The 20,496-nt window shown below is 46.3% G+C and overlaps 1 protein-coding gene across 2 annotated transcripts in view; it reads left to right on the forward strand.

Moving 5' to 3' along the window:
* The window catches only part of MCTP2 (multiple C2 and transmembrane domain containing 2), a 239,582-nt gene that overhangs the window by 42,063 nt on the left and 177,023 nt on the right, over nt 1-20,496 (forward strand). For both annotated transcript variants that reach the window (XM_075345977.1, XM_075345978.1), the window contains exon 2: nt 18,389-18,937. In XM_075345977.1, the coding sequence (XP_075202092.1) occupies nt 18,437-18,937 (501 nt within the window). In that variant the 5' untranslated portion in view covers nt 18,389-18,436. The remainder of the gene's footprint in view (nt 1-18,388; nt 18,938-20,496) is intronic.

Genomic DNA, 20,496 nt, shown 5'->3' on the forward strand with positions numbered 1-20,496 from the left:
TATTTCTTTTTTTAATAGCAGAATTTTTTTTCTGAAACTTGGGATCTTTGCGATGGCAGGTAACTAGTCTCCCATAATTGGTTTACTAGCATTAGCGTTTCTGTCTGTAACTCCCCCTATACCATCTATTCTTCTACATTATGCCTGTTTCTTAATATCTTTATAGTCTTTATTGTATCTACCATAATCCTTTTCCTCTTTTTCTTTCTTTTTTTTTAACTGCCAATTGGCTAAAATTAAATGCCAGGGAGTCCTGTGCTGGTTTATAGCCGGGCAGGCAGTGTTGCTGATGATTTGCTCCCCAGTTTTATAATTTGAAGGAAGTGAACCTGTTTTGATGAGCGTCGTCTTCTTGTTAAAACTTTACAATAGTTACTGAATGACCTTTTTAGTTCCTCTTGGAAAAAACCCACATGCTTTTATTAGATGGCAATTTAATGCACCCTTCGTACTGATTTCTCATCAAATGCACCGCTGGGAAACGCTTTCTGTATTGATGACTTGCAGCCACATGGAGAAAAGTCACTTCTGGTTGTAGAAGGAGAAGCTGCATGTTTAAATGGACTGCCTTCTCATGTTAGTTTTTTTTTTTTTTTTTTTTTTTTTTTTTTTTTGGCGGGAGAGGGTTTGGGATTGTAGGGGGTAGTGAGTTTAATTAGTTTACTTATATTAAAAAAACAGCCATTCATATAAAAAATATATATATATAAATATGTAATTTCTAGAAATTCTAACTTCGTTCAATTTAACATGAAACCTACTGTAACTTTTCATTGTAATAAATATACTGTTTAATAAACTAAAGGCCACAGCCAGCTCTGGCAAAATAAGAGACCACTGCAAAATTCAGTTTTCTGACTTTTTTCTTTTTATAGGTATATTTTTGAGTAAACTGTAAATTATTTTATTCTATAAACTACTGACCACATTGCCTGAGCAGAAGAAAGCAACTTTTTTTTTTTTTCCAGGATAACCTTGTATGCGGCTTGATTCATACGTTTTTTGCAAAGTTTAATCTGCCCAATTCCAGCCTTGCTGAAGCATCCCCATGCTCCACTAAATTTCACAGAGGGTGTAAGGCTATGTGCGCACGTGTGCGTATTGCATGCAGTTACGCTGCGTTCTGCACCGCAGCATAACTGCGTGCGTCCTGCATCCCCAGCACAATCTGTGAAGATTGTGCATGAGACGTGCGCACGTGGCGTATTAGAACGCAGCGATTCGGCTGCTGCCCGAAGCTTTCGGTCTAAGAAGTGACATGTCACTTCTTTTGTGCGCTTTGCATGCTGTCTATAGGGAGAGGCAGCATGCAGAGCGCACAAATTCTGCAGGCACCAGGCGCTTCAGAACGGAGCTTTCCAGCTGCGCTCTGAAGCGGACCTTTTGTGTGCGGTGCAGAGCGCACACGTGCGCACATAGCCTAAGACCCTGTGGCCTCTACGCCTCTACAGGTCTTCGTCTAACCATTAGATGACCAGGTGTTGGGCAAAGCTGAAAATTTGACTCGCAGAAATTCTTACTCTAGAAATTGGGCAGATTAACTTTGCGAAGGACATATGAATCAAGCCGCATACATGGTTATCCTGGAAAAATAGTTGCTTTCTGCTGCTCAGGCAATCTTCCACAACTGTTTTTTTCCAGCAGGACAATGCACCATGCCACGCAGCTAGGTCAGTCAATGTGTGGATGAAGGACCACCACATCAAAACCATGTCATGGCCAGCCCAATCTCCAGACCTGAACCCTATTGAAAACCTTTGGAATGTAATCAAGAGGAAGATGAATAGTCAAAAGCCATCAAACAAAAAAGAACAGCTTAAATTTTTGCACCAGGAGTGGCATAAGGTCACACAAAAGCAGTGTGAAAGTAAAATGTGCTGATATATTTTTATTACCAGAACTCCACTGATGTAGGCATTAGTTCAGCAGAGAAGGATCCCTCGATCGGTACATTACCTTAAAAATCCTGCCACTTTTTTCTAATGCATTGTCAGTGATAGAAGATGGGCGGGCTAGACTGTGTGCACACGGTGCATTTTCAGTAACCACCCTGTTTTTTTTTAGTGCAGTCGTCACAAAACACAAGCAGCTCTCTTATGCCATCAAAGTAAATGAGATACCTGAAGTGTAGTGCACACGTTGTTTTATTTTTTTCTTAAATATATATATTTTTCCTTGCAGATTTGGTGCAGAAAGTAATTGGCAGCATATCAAGTCTTTCAGCTTTTTTACCTGTTTTTCATTATTGAAAAAATTGCATCAAAACGGGCATTTTTTTTGGGGGGGTGTTTTTCCTGCCAAGAGATGCATAAATGTGTGCAACCAAATACTCAATGTGTGCACAAAGCCTGATGAGCCAGTCTGCCAGCCCCTTCACACGTCCCAGGGCTGACGCAGCGATCTTCTGTGCTTTTTGCTCTTATCTACTTGTCATAGTTTCCTGATAATCAACAAAACTAATGTGTAGACAGAAGTGACTAAAAAAAGTGATCCTTTTCATTAACCTTTTACCATGCGGTCCATCCCATCTTCCTTTATTGGAAGTTGTCACATTGTATGGAATCCTGGAGGACAGCCTACTATAAAGGGATATTAGTTCTTTTCCCTATCATGTTCCCATGCAGTGTCTCCGTCCCTGAGTGCTGTACCGAATCCTCTCCGTCCGGTTATTTTCAGCACCGTGCCATCCGTTCCTTTGAGTTGGTCACATATGTATTGAGCGTTTCCTCTCCGGAGTGTTGGATGAGGGTGTGACATTGTTACCTCTACCCCTCACCGGCCTGGGAAGCTACGTGAGGATCCCGCGTGGAGCGGCGTCTTATGTTCTGACACTTGTCGTGTAGACTCGGCTGCAGACACATTTACCACCTTATGTGCCTTGAACAGCAGCCAAAGTTTTGTAGAAACAGTTGTTATTGTATCTGATGCAATATCCTTATTTTCATCTGTATGAAAGTTGTCTTGCTTTCCTGAGGTGTTGTGACGGCAAAGCTCAATTAGTTGTGCAGCACTTCCTGCTGAAAAGGAAATTGCTTGTTTTATTTATTTAAAGTGACATTTTGTAATATCAAGAAGGAGCGTCTTGGACAATCCTACCCCCGTGTGACCTAAGCCGTGTCTTCTGCAGATAATATTTCTTGTTATACCTCTAGAAGATGCTGTACCGGTATAAACTTCAGGATAAATGGTTCTTCTACAATAAGAAACCATGGGTTCTCTTCTAGAAAAAGCTCCCCAGCGGTCCATGTCTTACGTCTAGCATTGCAGCTCAGCTTCATAGTAAATAAGCCCAATCAAAGACTGTAAAGGTCCAGTCACACATAACGAGATCGTTACTACGTCACAGTCTCCGGATCGTTGTTAAGTCGTTGGTCAGATGTCACACAGTTATTTTCCCAACGACTTTAGTAACGATGCAGCGACCTGTCTAACGATCTCGTTGGTCATTGGGACCTTGTCACACAGCAGCTATGTAACGATTCCGACCTCGAATAGGGGCGTAGTGTTTGATGCTGTAAGCCACGTAGGCATGCATATGCGTCGCCTTTTCCACACCCCTCCGCTCCGATTGGTGGCCAATACTGCGTTCTGATTAGGTGGCCGGCCTAGAAGGCAACTTTGTATCGCTTCATCCTTTTGTCCCTTTTTGAGCCTTGCTTTGAGGTCTGCGACTCCACCCGGATTCATTCGTACTTCGTTCCCGAGTGTTTGCTTACTGTTCTTAGCGCCAACCAATCAGTGCAGAGGGGGCGCGGAAAAAGTGACCCAACTACACGCCTACATGTCATACTGTAAGTTCTCATCTAGGTCGTTAACGAGATCGTTGGTAGGTGTCAAACATACAGATCCATCCTGCCCAGCAGGACTCCAACGAGCAAAAAATGGCCCAGGACATTCAGCAACGACCAACGATCTCACAGCAGGGGGCGGATCGTTGGTACGTGTCAGATCAACGAGATCGCTGGTGAAGTTGTTGTTTCGTCACAAACTGTGACGTAGCAACGATGTCGTTAGCGATCTCGTTATGTGTGAAGTGGCCTTAAGGCCTCGTTCAGACGACCACGGATTGTAACGTACGCAATTAAACAAACAAACACAAAGAGTCGGTCTTTTTGGATCTGCATTTCCTTAGTGTTTGGATGGTGTCAGTGAATTTCAGATATGGTTAAATAAAATACGAAGCTTCACCTGTCCCCCTAAGTGATGGCCTTCTCAGTCTGCTGTCCGTGATTTATGGTGTGCTGTATGTGATTTTCCACTGATCCATAGACCTGTATAGATACTCCATCGGTGGTGCAGGAAAAAGCAATTGACAGGTATTCTCGATTTCTGCACATGCTCATGGTCCATAAAAATCCCAACCGAGAACAGCCACATATACTATATTGGGCATGTGTGCGATCCATTAACATTCCGAATACAATATGGACATTTGAATGAGATTCAATCATGTTTTACTCCTGCATATGCTAAAATCTTTATTGAAAAATGCCAGAAGAGTTAAAGCTGAAGTAAGACGGCTCACCCATCAGGCTGCTAGTGTTACCTACACTTCGTAATTTTACCCATTTTAAAAGATGAGACGACCCCTTTAAACAGATGAAGGCTTCTAATCAGAGTCTGACAAGTGTCACAATGAAAAGAGCCTCCAGAATATATTTCAATAAAAATTTAAAGGGAACATTGTGCAGGGGACGCAGGACGCATGCATTTACACTGCAGTGCTAAACGCAGTGTAAATGTATGTAAGTACGGAACTCCGTTTCACCTTCATTTTAAAATTAAGAACTTGTGTACATGGCTGCTGTGTCCAACCCCTGAATTGTGGTCACATCATTGGTGCAGCCGCATAGGGGCCCCCAATTTAAGGGGGCTCACATCCTCCTCCAAAGCAGGTAGGGTTGTGCATTGTGATGAGCTATTGGACTGCAATGGGCCCATACTTTGTCCTTGCACAGGGGCCTCTTCTGTCTGTCCCCATAGAGAAACCTGTGTGCCCATATTATAAACATTAGCACTAACCATACCAGCTAACTTTGGGTTAAAAAAAAAAAAAGTGAGGTTACACTCTTCTTTACAATTCCTTTTCTAGTTGTTTGTTTGTTTTTTTTTTAATTTTATTTTATTATAAAAAAAAGGGGGCTGCATCTGAATGTCAGAAGCATGACCACTCAAGGCATAACTAATATGCCATGTCCTGCCTTTTGCAAAGCCTAATGTGATTATTTGGCACAGAGTTGAAAGTGAATCCACCTCCCCTTCAGGCCATCGTGCTGCAGGCTTAGGTGGATGCAGCGTGTCCTCTACTGCGGGGCTGTGAGTATTCTCCGCAGGAGACCGCGGCGACCTGTGCCCACAATCAGGGTTCGGGAAGCTGTGGCCTTTCTCTGTTCTCCCTGCATAGAACACTCGCAGCTTCGCAGCAATAAATTAACATGCTGTGGTTCGGGAAGCCGCACCGCAGATCATTCTGCATTCTGGGAAAAACAAGAACAGTGTGCATGGGATATCTAGAAATCCCATCCATTGTGCTTTAATTGTACAATGCAGCGTTTTGGACGCATCAAAAACACACTGCGACCAAAATGCTGTGAATCCTGATCGTGGGCACGCAGCCTTTTAGGGTATGTTCCCACGTTAGTTTTGGGTGCAGAAAATTGCTAACAAATCTTTATCTCTTGGCAGGAAAAACGTTGTGGAAAAAAATGCTAGTTTATTTTATTTATTTATTTTTTTTTTTTTTTGCTGCGGTTTTGCGTTGCATTTTTTTTATGCATTGTGATCGGAAAAACGCTGGCAAAAAACCCAGAAAAATTGACCTGTCAATTGTTTGGTGTAGTTTTTTTTTCTGCACCAAAATATGCAAGAAAAAAAATCTGCAATATGTGCACAGCATTTCAGGATTCTCATGGGCTTTGCTAGGATACATTTTCCCTTGCATATTGATTTTAAAATCTGAAAAACCCCTTACACAGCCTTGTTGTAATGTATTTGTTTTTTGTATTGCCCCTTTTTGGGGACTTTTTTTTTTTCTTTTCTTATTTTTAGCCATAATGGATTTTTAAAATGAAGGTTTTTTAAAAATATGATTCTTCTTTTGGCTTCTATCGCCTCAATATATTATTGTGCACTCAGTAACCTGTAGATTAAGTTAGCAGGTGAGCTCGCTTTTGGATGTCATAGAGGAGTGCCACACACCTCACCGTCGGGTGAGCACGGACCGATTTCACTAAAATGATTCTGTGGCCGCCTATGTGCTGTGATACATAAACTGGTATATGCAGAGAAGTCAGAACTCTCTTAATGAAACCTTATTGCAAAAGTGCTTTACAGCAAAAATTCACAGAAACTAAGGGCTACAATTTTTACCTGCCCAGGCCATAGGAACAAATGTAGACCTTGTAAACCAGGGTTCCCGTTCCTGTGTGGTACACTCACCGTATATAGTGCTGGGCAGCCCACCCAGTCTAATACGTTGTTGTTGTTCCAAAAATAAGAATCTGTGTTTTTATATATGTTTTTCTCCCCCCGCTCCCCCCCCCCCCCAAAAAAAAAGCACTAAGGCTTATTTTTGGATTGGAGGTCTTATTCTTGGAGAAACACAGTTGGAGGATAAGTTTACCCCCCCAAAAAAAGCAGACCCCCTCTTCACAGGAGACGATACTTACCAGACCCGGATGTCTGCGTGGCTCCCAGGTCCTCCCTGTGATCTCCGGTGGGAGCTGCACGCCACAATCCCCTGCTGCTGGCGCACACACACCAGATTGCAGCGCACACTCACATCACACATCACCCGCAGGGAATGATGGGAGGAAGTCACGTGTGTCCGCAGGTCCTGTTGCGGCAGTTCCCTGCGCTCCACCGCACTGCCTCTCAGGATTCTGCCGGCAAGAAGAAATCAGTGTCGCTGGATGTGGTGAGTGGGTGTGAGATCACTGCAGGTCCTCTGCTCAGCTTCTGGCGAGTGTGATTGCATGGTGTCCGCTGTGTATAATGAAGTGTCCTGCAGTATTTGTAACTTTTTTTTAGCTGCATGGACACTTCATTATTGAACCGTAACTAGGGCTTTTTCTCGGGGGAGGGCTTATATTTAAGCCTTGCTCCGAAAATGCTGAAAATCCTGCTAGGGCTTATTTTTGGGGGAGGTCTTATTTTTGGAAAAACACGGTAGTATCGGCGTCACTAATGGGCTGTAAGCCATACACTGTGCACCTACATGTGTGACTGGTGCCCTATACAAGCCATTTGTGTGCAATTTTAATATGAAGTAATCACCCCCTCCATGTATAATAATATAACCTCAGTATAGACAAGTTGCTTCTTAAAGAGCCCTTTTAATATGACAATGGAAAGCTACACATTTTTTATTCTCCCATCACAAAAAATGAGAAGGGAAAAGTTGTTTTTTTTTTCTGGCTGTTTTGGCAATAATGATTTTAACATTTAAAAAAAAAAAAAAAAAAAAAAGCCCCACATGGATTATTTCATCTAACTGTATGGATCATTTGTGATGTATTTTGAGTCATGTTGTAGCTATGTATAATAATGGCTCTCTCAGCCGGTCGCGTGCTGTATAACCTATGAATGGTGCGAGTGACGTTAGTCATGTAACGTGTCGTGCCTCCCTCTTAAAACCTGGTAATTTCAGCTCATGTAATAGTCATAACACAACTGCTCTAAGAAAAGTATAAATCTATTTCTACAAGTCGTCATGTTTTACTTTCTTTTTTTGTACAACTACAGAGGATGCAAAACGTGTACAGAGGATGCAACCTTTCTTAGATGCTGAATATGATGGCCGTGGGGTCCCGGCCTTTGCTATGGTTTATCAGCCTTTGTGTGCTGTACTGTAAGCTCTTCTACCAAGTCTGTCTCCTGTTCAAGTAACTCGTTCCTTGTTACACTGTAGTGTCTTGCAGCCCTGTGTCCTTACTGTCAGGGCTGTGACCTGTGGTCTATGGTACTGTCTTGTCACTAGATCGACTATTGTATGTACTTTTTATTCTTGACACATTGGGGATGTGAGTGGTTCCCTCTAATAAACCAAATGCCATTATCCTGCATGTATGGGGTTAATCTGCAGTTAATGGCTTTCCAGTTTAATCCGACTGCCTCACTGAACGGGGAGGAGATTCTTTTTCTTTTTTTTTTTTTTTTTTATTTGCTATATTGACTTGTTGTCTCAGCTTGCCTCTGTTCACACTTGTCTTGTTCGGTTTAGAGGCGCTGGTCTGTGGTGATATTTGTAGTATGCTTTATTCTAACTGCACATGTGGCGCCCCTGAGGCTTCAGGCACCACAGGGTACTGCACCTCACCTGGGGTGCAGTATTCATCTCGCATACGGATGAGGTCATCGGCGATAAACCACCACAACACATCCAACACACACTCAGGAGCTCTGGGACTGGGCCAGGATAGGTGCTAGGGGTGGCCATCATGAGGTATGGGACCTCTTGCCTACTAGTTCAGCAACCCGGGAGGCAGGGCACCTGCAGGGGAAGTGAGGAGCCATCTCACACAGCATTCAGTTAGCTCCGGGCACATCAAGCGCCAGGTCAGACTCTGGAAAAGATGTCGGAAGACACTGCACAGAAAGGGGCCCGTGGTCAGCAGCTCGAGGCTCGACCCGGGTTCTTAAGAAGGGGGATCCCAGGGTTCGCGGTGAGTGCAGCAGGCACCTGTGACCTGTTCCACGGCTTAGGAGCTGGGGTGGAGGGAAAACCACTGGAAAGGACACACAGAAGGAGACAGCGGCCTTGACCTCTGAATTATCCGGGATCGGCTGAGGCCCATCACAGCGGAACACAGCACTCCTAAGACTGTGTAACTTCAGTGAGTAAAGAACTTGAACTGCGCCCTTTGTGTCGCCCCATCATTGCCGGCGTTCCCATCATCGCGCCCCTGCGCTGTGGACGACTGCTACTCCCAGCATCCTCCCTGAGGCCTAGATCTACCTGTGGAGAGCTGCAACACCTGAGCTGCGTCACCATCCGCCCCAGGAGAGAGACTTCCCGCGGCGGCTAATAACTGGCCGCACACCACAGGTGGCGTCACAAATAACTACTCCCATCATCCCCATCTTTATTGACACATCCGGGGTCACGGAACCGGGCCAAGCCGCTGTGACATTCGCAAACAGACACCGGCCCGGTGACAAGTAACCCATGAGACCCCGTGGCCGCATCACACACTACTTCCATCAGCCTTGGGTGTTTTAATTAGAGATGGATCCTGCCTACCCCTAAAGGGGTGGGTCACTACTCTGTACTAGTGGTCACTTCTCTGCAAAACTGATGGGGAATGCTTTTTTCAAATACCTTGTGCTTCTGAGCAGTGCTATTGCGGACCACTCAACCCCATGAAGTGACCCCCGGGATCCGTGACATCTGAGATCCGGTGATGTCCGTCAAATTCCAGTTGATGTGACATCACCGCGGTGGGCCCCAGTCAGGGGAGTGACAGGGCTGTGGGCGGACTTTCACCACACATCACAGCCCAGCATCTCAAGCATTTCTTTTTTCATTGAAGAGCGCCATAAGCAGGAGCAATGCTGGGCTGTGATGAGCGGTGAAACTCCGCCCACAGTCACTCAGGAAGACTGGGGCCCACCGCGGTGATGGCGGGTCAACTGGAAGTTGACGGGACATCACCAGATCTGAGGTCACGGAGCCTAGGGGGTCACTTGATGGGGATAAGTGGACCCAATTGCACCGCTCAGAGGCAGAATTGGCTGAACAAGGTATTTGAAAAAAAGCCTTCCCTATCAGTTTTACAGGGATGTGGCCACTAGTGCAGAATAGTGAGCCACCCCTTTACAATTTAGGCTTTCAGCTCTGGTAGCTAGGCATATAAGTTGAGGGCCCCAACAAAGGGGTTCGCCTTGTCACTGGCTGTTGGGCACTAATGAATTGGCCAATTTATAAAATAAATGTTTGGGTGTTTGTTTTTTTTTGTTTTGTTAACAATGTTTCTATGGCGGTAATGTAATTCCAATTTCATATATTCAATGTCTACATATTATACACTTCAGAGTGTAGCTGTATTTATGTTTTGCCATTATCTTGTAGGCACGGGGTTAATCTACAGGTAATGGTGTTGCAGTGTTGTCTGACCGCATTACTGAAAGGGGAGTGGGTTAAATGTGTTCCTCCCGACATGCAGTGGCTTTGTCAGAGGCGCAGCCGGACGGCTACACTCACTGCTCGGTATACAGTGAGCGGCAGCTGTAATCACGCCCCGGCACATTGACTGAAAGCTGCACCGATACGCTGATCAATAGTTAATTTCCTCCCGGTAGCTGCACTTTCAGCATGCTGCACAGCCTTGTAATTCGATTAACCCCATATCTGCTGGTTGATAGTGTTATGGGGCAGGGCAGGTTCCCTTTAAATTTGATGTTACCTTGTGGGCATGATTTATAGTGTTTGTTTGGGCAACATATGGCACAGTTATTTTTGCAAGGACATGGTGTCTGTGTAGTGTACACTATCTGGAGCACAGTCGGGGCAATCTAATCGGTATGTATGGTGTCCGGATATAGCGTAGTTGCTGGGACTAAGGGCTGTAAGATGTTCTTTGCTCAGGGAGCGTCGGGTACATTGCTGCCCTTTTATCCATTTTTGTTTTATCTAAACATGAGCAGTAAATAATGTAATGAGAGTAATTATAAAGAAGCGGCGGTTTCCATTTGCCGGTTGCTGTTCCTTTTGTCTGCCCACATTGAGCCGCGTTCAGCATCTACTGAATTTGAGCTTTTTATTTGTCTACCGTGTAACAAAGCAGCCTCCTACTGCGCCCCGTACATTTCATGCCTCACACCTACTCTCTGCTAATGGAGGCTTGTGTGAAAGTCATACAGTAGTTAATGTGTTTGTTCCTGAGCCGTGTAGATGGCGTGCTGTATGATATACACTTTATTTTTGAGAATCAGATTACGATCTTTCCCTGGTGATCCCCTCTGAGTATTGGGACAGCTTGCAGCCTCTATAGTGCAGATTGCATGGATACCAGGTGTGTAGCTGGAACATATGACAGGAGGCCTCTTCTTCCAGCCATGTCTGTTTGCTTTTCTTTAACCATTTTAAAATCAGAAAGCTTTCTAATGTTTGTGAATTGACTAATTGTCTCATAATAATAATCTTTATTTCGATAGCGCCAACATATTCCGCAGCGCTTTACAATTCAGGAGGATCATATACAAACAAGTAATAGTTATAGAAAATACAATATTAGGAGGGGAAAAAAAGACAACCCTGCTCGTGAGAGCTTACAATCTACAATGAGATGGGGGGCAAGTGCTTATTTACAATGACAATCCAGCCATCTCAAGGAAATGGGGGATAGATAATGGCTGCTTGGACCAGTTGGCCAGAACCTTGAGATGCATTTGGGTGCCATGGAATTTGACGTGGGGTTATGTTCTGATAAGTTGTGGAGGGATTAGGTGAATTTAGTTTGGCTAGGGATTGTGATAGGCCACCCTAAAAAGATGCATTTTTAGGGAGAGTCTGAAGCTGAGTAGGTTGTGATTTGTACTAACTTCTTGGGGTAGAGCGTTCCAGAGGATTGGTGCAGCTCGGAAGAAGTCTTGGATTCGGGAGTGGGAGGTTCGGATTAGTGTGGATGTTAGTCGAAAGTTATTTGCAGAGCGTAGAGAATGGGTGGGGTGATGGACAGAGAGGAGGGTGGAGATGTAGGGGGGTGCTGCACTGTGGAGAGCTTTGTGGGGGAGAACAAGCAGTTTGAATTGGATCCTGTGATATATGGGCAGCCAGTGCAATGACTGGCACAGAGCAGAGGCATCCGAGTAGCGGTTAGCCAGATAGGTGACCCTTGCTGCTGCATTAAAGATGGACTGTAGAGGAGAGTCTAGTTAGGGGGAGACCAATTAACAGAGTAAGGCTATGTGCGCACGTGTGCGTAATTCATGCAGTTACGCTGCGCTTTGTAGCGCAGCGTAACTGCATGCGTCCTGCGTCCCCTGCACAGTCTATGGAGATTGTGCAGGGGCCGTGCGCACGTGGCGTCTTGTAGCGCAGCGCATCGGCTGCTGCCCGAAGCGCTGCATTCAAGAAGTGACATGTCACTTCTTCCGTGCGCTTTGCCGGCAGCCCCTGCTCTGTCTATGGCAGAGCGCATGGAATCGGCTTTTTTTTTTTTTCTACGGACATTTTCTGCAGCGATTTAAAGCGCACATGTGCTCTTCAGATCGCTGCAGAAAATTCTGCAGTGACTGTACGCAACGTGCGCACATAGCCTTACAGTAGTCAAGGCGAGAGTGGATCAGGGCCACTGAAGATTTTTGTTGTCTCCATTGGGAGAAAGGGGCGGATTCTAGAGATGTTCTTGAGGTGCAAGCGGCAGGAGCGGGCAAGAGATTGTATGTGGGAGGTGAAGGAGAGATCAGTGTCAAGTATAACACACAGACAGCGTGCCTGCTGCCAAAAACGTATCGTTGTGCCGCACACAGAGAGGGAGATGTGAGGTTTAGGAAGGTTGGGAGATGGAGGGAAAAGAAGTTCCATTTTGGAAAGGTTAAGTTTCAGATAGAGAGCAGACATGACATTGCAAACTGCAGCCAGGCAGTCACTAGTGTTCTGTAGTACAGCGGGGGTGAGCTCAGGGGATGAGGTGTATAGTTGGGTGTCATCAGCATAAAGATGGTACTGGAAGCCAAATCTGCTGATGGTCTGTCCAATTGGGGCAGTGTAGAGGGAAAAAAGAAGAGGGCCAAGGACTGAACCTTGAGGGGCCCCAACAGTGAGAGGGAGAGGAGAAGATGTGGAGCCAGCAAATGATACACTGAGCGTCCAAAAAGATAGTAGAACAGGAAAGCACAGTGTTTTTCAGGCCGATTGGAGCATAGAGAGAAGGAGATGGTGGTCAACAGTGTCGAAGGCGGCAGAAAGGTCAAGAAGGTAAGCAGAGAGTGGTCATCATTACGTTTTGCTGTCAGTAGGTCATTGGTCACTGGTCACTTTGACAAGGGCAGTTTCTGTTGATTGTAGAGGGCGTAAGCCAGACTGTAAAGGATCTAGAAGAGAGTGAGAGGAATGGTAGCGGGTGACACGAGAGTAGACCAGGCGCTACAGGAGTTTAGAGATGAAGGGGAAATTGGAGACTGGTCTGTAACTGCTTGTGCAGGACGGATCAAGGGAAGGTTTTTTTAATAATGGAGTAATGATAGTGTTTGAGGGAGCAGGGGAAGATACCAGAGGAGAGAGAGAGATTGAAGATTTTAGTTAGGTGAGTAGTGACAACCGGAGAGAGGGACTGGAGTAGAGGTGAGGGGAAGGGATCAGTAGGGCAAGTGGTAGGATGAGAAGAATGTTTAAGGTTTTCAGACTGGATATTAAGGGACTCTGTCACCAGGTTTTTGCCACCCAATCTGAGAGCAGCATGATGAAAAAGGGACCCTGATTCCAGATATGTCACTAACTGTGCTGCTTAGTGTAGTTTTAATAAAATCACTGTTTAATGTGCAGTGATTATCATTACAGGACTACTTTACCTGCTGCCATATAGTCCAGCATATTCATGAGCTCTGTATAATCTGCAGCAGAGAAAACATTGATTTTATCAAAATTACAGTAAACTGGTCAGTAAGGGGTGCTTCACACACAGCGAGCTCGCTGCCGAGATCGCTGCTGAGTCACGCTTTTTGTGACGCAGCAGTGACCTCATTAGCGATCTCGCTGTGTGTGACACTGAGCAGCGATCTGGCCCCTGCTGCGAGATCGCTGCTCGTTACACACAGCCCTGGTTCGTTTTCTTCAAAGCCGCTCTCCTGCTGTGACACACAGATCGCTGTGTGTGACAGCAAGAGAGCGACAAATGAAGCGAGCAGGGAGCAGGAGCCGGCATCTGACAGCTGAGGTAAGCTGTATCCAAGATAAACATCGGGTAACCAAGGTGGTTACCCGATATTTACCTTAGTTACCAGCCTCTGCAGCTCTCACGCTGCCTGTGCTGCCGGCTCCGGCTCTCTGCACATGTAGCTGCTGTACACATCGGGTTAATTAACCCGATGTGTACAGCAGCTAGGAGAGCAAGGAGCCAGCGCTAAGCAGTGTGCGCGGCTCCCTGCTCTCTGCACATGTAGCTGCATTACACATCGGGTTAATTAACCCGATGTGTACTGTAGCTATGGTAGGAGAGCAAGGAGCCAGCGCTCAGTGTGCGCGGCTCCCTGCTCCCTGCACACACAGCTGTGCGCTGGTAACTAATGTAAACATCGGGTAACCATACCCGATGTTTACCTTAGTTACCAGTCTCCGCAGCTTCCAGACGGCAGCTCCGTGCAAGCGCAGCGTCGCTTGCACGTCGCTGCTGGCTGGGGGCTGTTCACTGGTCGCTGGTGAGATCTGCCTGTTTGACAGCTCACCAGCGACCATGTAGCGATGCAGCAGCGATCCTGACCAGGTCAGATCGCTGGTCGGATCGCTGCTGCATCGCTAAGTGTGAAGGTACCCTAAGTGACACATCTCTGGAATCAGGGTCTCTGGCTCTACATTGTGCTGCTCTCAGATGGGGGAGCAAAAACCTGGTGACAGATTTCCCTTAAGTGATGTAGTGTAAAACCAGTTTTAGGCCATGTGCGCACTAGAAATTAACTTTTTCTCAAGGAAAATCCAGACCCTCTTAAAGAATCCCACACCTGCAGTAAAAAACCGCAACGAAATCCACATGCGGTTTTGCCGCGGTTTGGTGCGGATTTGCCACAGTTTTTTCTCAGGTTGGTCCTTGTGTCGCGGGCGGTGGGGCGCTGCGCTCGCTAACGATCGGGTCCGGCGCTGCTGCTGCAGCTCTGTGGCTCGAGCGGCGGGCCGGATCCGGGGACTCGAGCGGCGCTCCTCGCCCGTGAGTGAAAAGGGGGTGGTTTGGTTTGGGGATTTTGTCCGTGACGCCACCCACGGTTGTGGTGAAGTTGGGACACCACCGCTGCTCTGGACGGGGATCCCGGGAGCGATGACAGGGAGCAGCCGAGATGTTTCTCTCCCCTCCGTGGGTAGGGGGGTTTTGGGGGACCCGGGGCCCGGTGATGGTGACTGTAAGATGGATGGCGGAGTTTGGTGAGGTGCAGGGTCGCGGGAAGGCAGCGCAGTGCCAGGCGGCACGGTAGTACTCACTCAGCCAATGACGCAGACGGAGTCTCTGATAAAACAAACTTCTGGATGGACGGGTCCCACAGCCGGCTGCGATGGTCACTCCTGGTAGGTTGGCGGTGACTATCTCTCCCTGCACCTGTAATGTGTCTTCGGCTCCGATGGCTTCCCACCGGTAACCCGCTCCCCAGCGGTGTATTTGCCAGAGGAGCCCCTTTTTGCCCGCAGGCTCTGGCCCTGGGAACTCTAGCTGTGGTGGTAGCTGTATTTCCCTTCACGGTTGAGCGGTTGCCTTCAGTCGGGTCTTTGCTGCTGGGAAACCCCGGAAGTTCCCGTCGCTGACGGATTTGACCGGCTTAACGGCGACTCCAAGCCTGGTCGGGGTCCGTAGGCCCTGCCGAATGGTGCTGGCTTCTCTTCGCTCCCCGGTCCGGTACCGGCGGGCCACCGCCCGTCCCTTACAGTTGTGCGTCAATCGGCCTCGCCTGCAGACTGTCACCACCGTCTGCCAGCCTTGCTCTTAGGTGCCCGGGCCACGTACACGGACACGGTCAGTCTGCTCTTTCTCCTCAACTACCACTTCTTGTTCCTTCATTTTCACCCTCCTTACGCTCTTTGACTTCCTTTCCCGCCTCCATGACTGTGAACTCCTCAGTGGATGGGGCCAACCGCCTGGCTCCACCCCACCTGGTGTGGACATCAGCCCCTGGAGGGAGGCAACAAGGATTTGTGTGTGACTGATGTGCCTAACCGGGGTGTGGGGTGTGTTGTTGCAGTGCCTGTGACGTCCTGGCTTGTTCAGGGCGCCACACTTGCTCTTGCGGCTTTTTACCATTATCTATGGTAAAAAACGCAGGTACCTGCAGAAAAGGGAAATACTCATTAATTTTGCAGTGGAAATTCCACGGGTAAATCCGCAGGTATACAAAAAAACGCAGTGTGCGCACAGTATTTTTTTATACCCATAGGTTTTGCTGGGGAATGACTGCAGAAATGTTACACATTTTCTGCAGTAAATCCGCATTGTGCTCACAGGGCCTTATTAAATTATTCACCTTGTAGTAAAGATGTTGGAATATAATGGGTATAGGTTGTGTTTTAACTGACTCAAACTCCCCCAAAAAGTTCATCAATAAGACGCAGTGCAGCCGGTGTCATCCTATATGCAGCAGGTTTCAGTCTAGATTTTTTATGTTCTTCAGTATTGAATGGAGTTGTGCTCCGTCCTCAGCTCCTGTCCGTGTCTTCATCCTGCCGTTGCTAGCAATAATGGTGCCAGGTGTCCAACCCACGCGGATCTGAGGTTCTACACTGAAAGTATGTACACCGGCCTCACCAGATCTAAGAAATCAATTTAATGTATGCGGTGTATATATTGAGGAGATTAGGTGACAGGTCTGTTTTACCGCCTTAGGAAACCATTTTGGGCAGCGTTCCCACGATGAGAATGTGGTTGGGTTTTGATGTTAGATTGTCTGCACCGATTGGGTTACTTCTGTTTTTGTTTTGTTTTTTGGTGCTGTGGTTTGTCTTTTTGGCGTGTCACGTTTTAAATAAAGCTGCTTTGCTTTTGATACTTCCTGTTATTTGTACTAAAAAAAAGGTGTTAAATCCAGTCATGTCCAGTTACCGTGTGTTTCTGCAGCGGAAACTCACTAAAAACATGTGATGTTTTTTGTTTTTGTTTTTTTTTCCTCATTTAATTGCAAGTCTATGGGGAAAACATGTACATAACACTGCTTACCGGCAAGAGAAATTAACATGGTGTATATGAAACGCGCGTCGCCGGTCAGTTTAGATGGCGTTTAAAAAATAAAAGTACAGTGGGCAGATTTCTATAAATCCCATTCACTTTACTGGAACTGTAAGACGCTGCATTGAGGGGTTTAACTTTTACAAAAGTGGTCCCCAAAGGTTTGGTTACTAGTAGAAAAACAAACTGCTGTACGCTCCTTCCCTGGGTCCGGCCATTCCCTCCGCTGCTTGATTGTGTTTTGGCTGCAGCGGTCATGTCACGATGCAGCCAATCAATGAGCTCTGCGGCTCCCTCCATGACACCAACAACCTGCAATGACAGCTTCATGGGATCTAACAAGCTGCCAATTCAGGTGTTTGTCATTAGACCTGCACACGGTATAACCGGGTCATCCTGACCTCCGGTATTATGTTCTTGTGGGTTCTTTATGATTATAATTTTTTTTCTTTCTTTAGTGTGGAAATTAATAATCCGTCACATGCCCACAAGAATACACAATGTCCGCCCTTCGGACATGTGATCAGTGTAGAATTATCACTCCCAGGGTATGTTCACACGTTGCTTTTTTTTTCTTTTATTTTTTTCTTCTGTAGTAAAAAAAGCTGCTTTCAAAAAGCCGGTTTTGTTCCTTTTTTTTTTTTTTTTTTTTTTTGCCTTTTATGCTGTCATTTGCCTACAGTCAATTTTTGAGTAAAATTATTTTCATTGACTGACTATAAAAGTTGGAAAAATGCAGCTTTTGTTTTTGCATTTTCTTAGGCTGCTTTCACACATCAGTTTTTTGGTGTCAGGCACGATCCGGTGAAAAAACAGATCAGTTCCTTCAGTTTTTGACGGATCCGTTGTGTTACTGAGCATGCGCAGTTGAAAAAAAAACTGTTCCGGTGGCCGCATCTTTTGTTTTTTTTTTTTTTTTTTTGCGCGTTGCTGCATTACGCCGGATCCGGCGTCCAAAGGCTTCCATTATAAAACTCGACATCCAGCACGATACGGTTTTTCGCTGGAGACAAAAAAACGTTCCCCCTCAGTGTTCCATCTGGCCGCCGGACAAGCAAATTTTGCTGGATCCGGCGAAAGACGGATGGAACAGAAGGCCATCCAGCGCTTATAGAAGTCTATGGAGGAAAAACGGATCCGGCGATAACAGACGCCAGATCCGTTTTTCAGGTTTTTGATGGATTGAGCCTGATGGCAAAAAACTGATGTGTGAAAGCAACCTTAGTGAAAAAAGCTGCAGAACTGCTGGAAGTATTGACATGCTGCTGCTGTCAAAAATGCAGCAAAAACACAGCAGTTTTCCATTTGTCATGGGGAAAAAAACCCCCCAAAGTGTGTGTTCTGGAATCTCATGGCTTTTGCTGGGTCATGCATAAAACTCATGGAAAAAAAATACAACATTTGAACATGGTCTCATGCTTTTCATATTATTTGTCCCTTTTTTTTTTATATATATTTTTTTTTTTTTATCAGTTTGCAGTTAAGCAATTACATATGTGTAAATATCTATTTTTCTAATTTCTCCATAGGTGAAGGTATATTGCAAGTGGGATTGATTTCCATCAGGTTTGGTAGCAATGGAGTGGGATAAGCCATCTGTTTGGGGTTCTTTAAAAGAGAAGACCCGTCCTATACTTCAGAACTTGTCAATTAAGAGGTCCAAGAGAAGCTCCCGGAAAATCTTGGATATCCGAAAAAGGCACCTCCTCTCTCATCGGATGAGCGTGTCAGTGCCGGATATGATGGACATTGGCTATGCGATCCATGAGGAGTGTGACTACGCAGACTGCACCATCGATTCTACCTCCATCTCCAACAGCCACTCCGCTCACATGATGTCTCACCGGCAGCAGAAGGAGTACGTCAAGCATCTGAAGGAGAGCAGTAGCTGGACACTAAAGGACGGGGTCCACATGGAAATCACCGTTACAGAGACAGAGGTTGTAGAGGCCTCGGATTCCAAAACCAAGGAGGAAGAGCAGAATAAATATGATGATGATGATAAAAGCATATTAGATCTGCTGCACAAAGAGTGCATGGCGGAGGGCTTGTCTGATGGCAGACGGGAAGCCAGTGAGGTACGTCAGCAATGTTCACTGTGGTGGTGGTCAGATGGTGATGGCTGATAGTCTGTGCATTACATGACACACAGAGTTACTTCACATGTTCAGCCTATAGGATGTCCACGCTACATCAAGCCGGTAAACCTATAGGGGATATATGTTACTATACCTGAGCCTATATCATTGCTGTCTAACACTTAGGCTACTTTCACACATCCGGTTTGAGCAGTGCGGCTCAATTCGGGCGTGAAACCTATGCAACGGATGCGGTGAAAATTACGCATCCTTTGCATACGTTTTTACATGCGGCCTGTCCGATTTTTTTTTTTTTTTTTTTTATTTTTTTTTTCCGGTTGCGGCACGCTACTGAGCATGCGCAGTGGAAGAAACCGCATGCGGCGGCCGGATGCGTTTTTTCGCGCCGCATCCGGCGTCCATAGGCATGCATTGAAAAATGCGCCGTAGCGGCCGGATGCGGCGCGTTGCGGTTTTTGCCGGACAAAAAAACGTTGCAAGATACGTTGCCTCCGGCCGCCGCTTTAATTAATTTTGCCACATCCGGAAAAAAACTGATGCAACGCAAAGCAATCAGGCACAATCCGGTCACAATGCAAATCTATGGGGATAAAACGGATGCGGTACCGGATCAGTTTTACCCGTTTTTTTTTTTTTTTTCCCGGATTGTGCCTGATGGAAAAAACTGATGTGTGAAAGTAGCCCAAGGAGTGTGCATTCATTTAAATATATTCATGCTTTGCAATCAGAGCTCAGTAATGTAGTGCTAGATGTAATCTGACCACAGGGCTGTGTGCACACAGTGCGTTTCTATCGTGTGTGGAGCTTTGTCACAAGCCTGATGTCAGCAAAGTCAATGAGAACCCTGAAGTGTAATTCACACGTTGAGTATTTTCTCCTTGCAGATTTGGTGCAGAAAATTATCTGCAGTATTTAGAGTTTTTTGTTCCCATTGACTTCAATCTGAAAAACACATGCAAAAGCATATCTTTTCGGTTTTACGTATTTTCCTGCCAAGAGGAGCGGAAATTTCTGCAACTAGATATTCAGCGTGTGCACACAGCCTAAAACCATCCTCAGCTCCTGATGAGGCAGCATGCTATACGACTAAAGCCTGCTTTACACGATATGATCTATCTTGCAATTTCATGATCGAGCGCACAAAGTCGTTAACCCCCGTCACATGCACTTACCTGCTGTGTGACGTCGCTGTGGGCGGCGAACATCCTCTTCCTGAAGGGGAAGGGACGTCCGGCGTCACTGCGACGTCACACAGCGGCCGGCCAATAGAAGCGGAGGGGCGGAGATGAGCTGGACGTAAACATCCCGCCCACCTCCTTCCTTCCGCATAAACGACGGGTGCCGTGGGACGGAGGTAGGCTGCTGTTCATCGTTCCCGGGGTGTCACACGGAGCGGCGTGTGCTACCCCGGGAACGATGAGCAACCGGCGCCATTTTAATTAAACGAGATTATGAAACCTAGCGACGAGTACACGACTCACGATTTGTGAGCGATACTCCGTCGCTCGGAGGTGTCACACAGCCCGACATCGCTAGCG

Source organism: Anomaloglossus baeobatrachus, chromosome 4 (assembly GCF_048569485.1).
Source record: "Anomaloglossus baeobatrachus isolate aAnoBae1 chromosome 4, aAnoBae1.hap1, whole genome shotgun sequence".
NCBI classification, from domain to species: domain Eukaryota; kingdom Metazoa; phylum Chordata; class Amphibia; order Anura; family Aromobatidae; genus Anomaloglossus; species Anomaloglossus baeobatrachus.